The sequence below is a fragment of the Rhododendron vialii genome, chromosome 12a, assembly GCF_030253575.1.
Source record: "Rhododendron vialii isolate Sample 1 chromosome 12a, ASM3025357v1".
In the NCBI taxonomy this organism is placed as follows: domain Eukaryota; kingdom Viridiplantae; phylum Streptophyta; class Magnoliopsida; order Ericales; family Ericaceae; genus Rhododendron; species Rhododendron vialii.
Window position 1 is genome coordinate 15,903,820 of NC_080568.1, and position 5,554 is coordinate 15,909,373.

A 5,554-nucleotide genomic window follows, 5' to 3' on the forward strand; every position below is an offset into this window, starting at 1 on the left:
AAGAATGTCGACAGCCAAATCAAGCGGGAAGAAACGAGTCTCCGAGTCTGAAGCTTCTAAAACGGGGAAGCTAAAGTGAGTCACCATCGAGGACGACTTCGATCTAGATCTCTCCAGGTCCGTTCTTCCACCAGGTATCTCTCTCTCTCTCTCTCTCTCTCTCTCTCTCTCTCTCTCCGAGTGAAAGACGGTGATCCCATCTGTCACTCTCCCTCAGACCCCCCCCCCTCCTCCTCCCCTCTCTCTCTCTCTCTCTCTCTCTCTCTCTCTCGCGACTCTAAATCGACATCCATCCATACGTGAAAACCTTAAATTGACTTCCATCCATACCTTAAAACCATAAATCGAACTCCATGCAAACTTCAAAACCCTAAATCGACTTCCAATGTAACTGCTGATGTTCAAAACCTTAGCCTATTGATGACTAAAACTCTCAATCAACCGTTAATGTCGTATCTCATTTGGGTTTTGTTACGACTCTAAATCGACATCCATCCATACGTGAAAACCTTAAATTGACTTCCATCCATACCTTAAAACCATAAATCGAACTCCATGCAGACTTCAAAACCCTAAATCGACTTCCACTGTAACTGCTGATGTTCAAAACCTTAGCCTATTGATGACTAAAACTCTCAATCAACCGTTAATGTCGTATCTCATTTGGGTTTTGTTAAAAATTGATGGGGCTTGTGCTTATTTTTCTGTAAATACAGTAAATTGGAGGTAGGAATATGTTTTATGAGTTGTTTCCGTAGTCTGGGAAGAATTGATGAGCTTTGGCTTATTTTTTGATTTTTCAGTAACCGTAAATAACCAAGCTTGGTAATCCTAAAAGTGGAAAAAACACTTGATTTGGCCCCCCATATTCCCAGGTAAGTTGATACTGTTTGATTTTCAAATTGCATGGTTTTCGTTTGTGTAGATGAGTTACGACTTATGAGAGTTTGAAATTAATTGATTTGTAGGACTCCAAAAGTCTGATTCATTTTATGTATTGTTTGGCTAGGTATCTTAGGCAATGGTTTTTGGTGAATATTGTTATGTTGCATGTGGGTGGCTTATCTTCGCGGAATCAAGCCCTCCTTTTACTACCAAGTAATATGAACTTTCGATAGAGAATATACGTGTGTCGGTACAATCTTTATCTCTCTTAAGTTATCTCTGATTCTTCCTTTTTTAAGAGTTTTTTTGTTGCTTCTTATTTTTTTTTTAAAGAGTTTCTATTTCATTGGGGCAAGAATGTGTAACTTTGTGTGTTATTGTACTTAATAGGTTAGTCATGTTGATTTTGGAGTTCTTCGTTGGCAAATGAAACGCATGAATTATGAATAGCAAATCCTTGGAATGTATTTAGATCATAAAGCATGTAGATGATTTTACTGGAGGAAACTTGATGTAATTGGATATTGTTCATCATCGAACTAAAATTCCTAAATTTATCAACAACCGGAGTATAGGTTGGTAGTAATAGTATTATTGATCTATTAACCTTATGTACCTTATGTACTGTGATCATATACATTATTAGTATGTAGTCAGAGCTTAGTTTTTGATTCTCGTCTGCAGTTTCAAAAGTTATTGGATGTGCCTATGCAATCACAATCTTCAATCTTTTACTTTAATGATATTTCTACATTGAACTCAATGTCGTGTTTTTCTGTTGAGGGATCCCGTATAGACCTGTGGTGCGGGACTGTGTTCTCAGCCCTTGGATTTAATCCAAGGGCCAAGGAAAGACAAACACACAAGATTGACGAAGAACGAAGAACAAGATTGAAGCCCACCAGGTATCTCTCTCGAATCTCGAATCTCTGGCTCGTATTTCTCTCTCCCTCGTACAGATTTACAAACCGGAGTGTAAACTACGCCATTCTGTTTACCCTCGTACAGATTTGAAAGGGAAAAACAATTAATCCATGTTAGTTATTTGTGTTATTATGGTATCAAGTTGTTTTAACTATCACGATTCACTTTTGTTGGCTTTCTAAACGCTAGAGGGCGGCCAAGTGCTATGGGCATGTTACATGTTAACCTTGTGACTTTGTCTTGTTCTACCAGTGTTTATGTTTCACTATTTCGGTAGTTACTATATAGTTCTTGATGTGTTTGAACCATGGTGGAAGAGTCCAAAATTGTGAAACCAATCATATTGCTAATTTTATGCGAGCCAAATTGGCAATTGGGGTATTTTTTTTTCCCGATTCTGTTCTTCCTTGTGTCTAATCTTGAAACTATTAACAGGTGATTTTAATGAAATCAAATCAATTGGGGAGAGATCAGGTTGTACAAGAATTGATAGGGGTATGAGAGAATTTCTGGATTTCATTAACTCTATGGATGTGAGAGACTTGCTAATGTTAGGAAGGAAATACACATGGTCTAACTTTCAACATGTGAACATCTAATCAAGAATTGACAGGTTCTTAGTTTCTCAAGAATGGTTGGTCAATTTTTCATCCAACCACATCTGGTGTCTCTATTGTGCTGCTACAAATGAAGATTGAAGAATATTATGTTGGGTCGGTTGTTGATCAAGAATGAGAATGAAGTCTTAATGACATGGTCCAGATTGTGTTGTATGCAGTAGAAGATGGGGATTCTGATCCTTTGATACTTGCCTAATCTGCTGATATAATGTCAATGACACTGCTGGTCCAAGCACTCTGAAGAACTTTATGTGCTTGTTCAGGCCTTGGTTTCCTTGAAGGTATTTGAAGATCTACTGTGTCTATGGTCTGTGCTTTGGTTTGGTTTTTTTCAATATGAGATGGGGAGATTTATTCCTTTGATACTGTTTAAACCTTGACCATACATTCATATTGAGTTTTTATTGCTGTCCAAATGGAGCTGTTGTTTCTTGAGGTTGGAAAAACTCCTAGTCGAGCCCAGATTTTGTTTCAGTTAATGATTTTGAGTTCTTGGTTGGAGATATATGTCAAAGGGTTAGGATAACAACGAGCCAAGTTGCTGGAGGGCTAGCTGAAGTTCTCTGTTTGACTATGGAGTTGAAGTTCTGTACTTATGTATATCAAACCCTTGATCAAACTTATGAATACAACTTTTGCTATGCTCGTCTACATTTATAATTTCAGAAACATTCATAATCGTTCTCCACAACGGGCATGACAAACGTGCCTTGCACGTCGCAGTGTACCTAGTTATATAAGATTTTTGTGGATTATAACGAATCGGAAAAGTAAAAAAAATTTACTTTTACCAAAATATTTTGAAAAATAACCACTTTTTAGCACCAAAAAAAAAAGTCAACTTTTTTTTCTTCTTCTAAAAAGTGGTTGAAGTACATGTACTGAAATATTGGGTTCTGTTTTTTTAGTTCTATTATCCATTACCCAAAATGTCGGATTAAACTGGTTTTTTGCGGACACCTTCAAAAAAATGTTTTAAATTTAATGAATGGCTCGGTTAGTTTATATAAGACCCGTAGTGGGTCTCACATCGTAATCTGTGTCTCACATCGTAATCTATGTCAATAGCAAAGTTGTATCCATTATACAACACTACAAAAAAATTAATAATAATAATAATAAAAACCACCTAAGCGGCTAAGCATCTTTGGAGATGGTTGGGATTTGGTTGGGGTTCGGCGTTGGATGGTTGGTTTGGTTGTTTTTTGGGGTTCGATGGTGGTGGCTTGGGGTTGGAGGATGGGTGAGTGGAGGTTTAGTGTTTGTTTTGTAAGTAGCTATGTCAATAACTACAGTCGCGGTATTTCTATTTTCATACTGGTTTTTGCGGGGTAGTTGGATTCTATGATCTAGCTAGTTTGCCTGTGTTATCCATACACGCAATGTTCTTTACGTGAGGTGTTCGTCACTTGGTTTGCTATCAATCGGTTTTTTGGCGAAAAAGCTCGCCACTAGTTGAACTATGTTGCAACTGTTTATCTACGCTTTGCATGCGCTTCTCTGACATGGTCTTGCCTTATTAATGTTTGCTGGTGTATCCTTTGTTTTCGGGAGGAGACAAGATCCAATGAGTGCAACCGGGAGCACTCTCTCGCCACGTTCTTTTTTATATCATCGTGTAGTCGATGCTCTATTTTGTGTGCAATAGGTTCTTATTATTGTGTTGTAATAGCTGCACACGGTGGGTTGTAACCTTGTTGTTATCAATATATTTCTTGCCACTTCCAAAAAAACAAATTGTAGTCCAATTTGCCAAACAAACCTGCACTCTGATGATCTGTCTTGGGTAGGGAGAAAAGTCCCAAGCCCGTGAGCATTTCCCAAAGCTTCGGTATCACTTTCGCAATCACAAACTAGACCTTATCCGATCACAAAAATCTTTCCCACCTTGTCTCTTTCAAAGTCAGAAAACATGCCTTGTAAATCCGAACATGTTCTTAGCATTTGCTTCAAAGACAAATACTATATCAAAGAAAACCATACAAAATGCAGGCTGCTTTGCATTTCACAGCTTGTTTCCCCAGATTAATGCCCACCAAACCCACAGCAGCTACACCGTGGAGGTCCACCCCTCATTTGCAAACGACACAATCCCGATTAATCAAAGTGGCTCTGCAACAGCTCCTGACACCTCAGCAGTTGACTACACTTCCATTACCTCGTAAGCCAATTCATCATTTGCCTCAGGCTTTGCAGCACTATTATACAAGGACAGACCGAGGGACGGTTGAACCTTAGCGATTTTCTTATCCAAGTAGAAGAATTGTTTCAAAAGTTCTTTGGAATTATAGTTGTTCTTTCAAAAAATTCAAAAGTTTTACAAGTTTGTATGCTCCACGTTTTTCTGAGCATAATTGTGATAAACTTTTTTGGTAGTATTTTTATAGCAGAAATTGAAATCTCCTTCTATAGGTTACAAACCTTTTCCCAATGACTGCCCACCCAACAGTGAAATCATGGGTCTGTGCATCCATCCCTGTTATACGATTGTGATAATGATTCCAGACTAATGAAGTGGCTTTGCAGTGTCTTTCCAGCAGAAGCTTGTGAGACAGTGGGAGGAGATGCTTGTGATGCTGAAATGTATCCTGAAGTGAAGCTTGACCCAGAAACCACCAGCACTACAAACAAGACTTCTACGGAGATGGTAGATAGAGACTATCTCAAGTATGACAGTCCCAAGACGTAAGATTATTCTCCGCACTAGACATTTTTTTCTTAACAAAAAGATACAATTCAAAATTAACATGGTCTAATAAATGCTGATGTTGGTACAGGGTGTTTCCAGGAGAAGCTTGTGATGATCTTGGAGGAGAATTCTGTGAGCCTGACTATTAGAGAGGAGTTTACTAGAGGGTACATAATCCACTTGTAATGGTCGTGTATGATGGTCATCTGTTACTTGCTTTCTCCCTCCTTTATATATTCTCTAGTTTTGAATGATATACTTAATTGGTAGCAAATAAGAACAAAATACTTTCGGAATCCACTCAATTACATGTTAGATGGGCATAACAACAACCAACTAGTCTACTTGCTCCAGATCTGCTACTGTCCAGATTTGCTCCTGTAGGTGCTGTTCAATTCCGATTACTTGGTTCTGTTTAGCTTGCTTGCTCTGTACC

General features: G+C 38.3%; 1 protein-coding gene across 1 annotated transcript; it reads left to right on the forward strand.

Annotated features, from left to right (window-relative positions):
* The first annotated feature begins 4,193 nt into the window (after nucleotides 1-4,193).
* Nucleotides 4,194-5,150, forward strand: LOC131310016 (light-regulated protein, chloroplastic-like). The gene is made up of 2 exons (XM_058336792.1): nucleotides 4,194-4,590; nucleotides 4,956-5,150. The coding sequence occupies exons 1-2, from the start codon at nucleotides 4,361-4,363 to the stop codon at nucleotides 5,116-5,118; spliced, it is 393 nt and encodes a 130-aa protein (XP_058192775.1). The 5' UTR covers nucleotides 4,194-4,360; the 3' UTR covers nucleotides 5,119-5,150.
* Nucleotides 5,151-5,554: the final 404 nt, after the last annotated feature.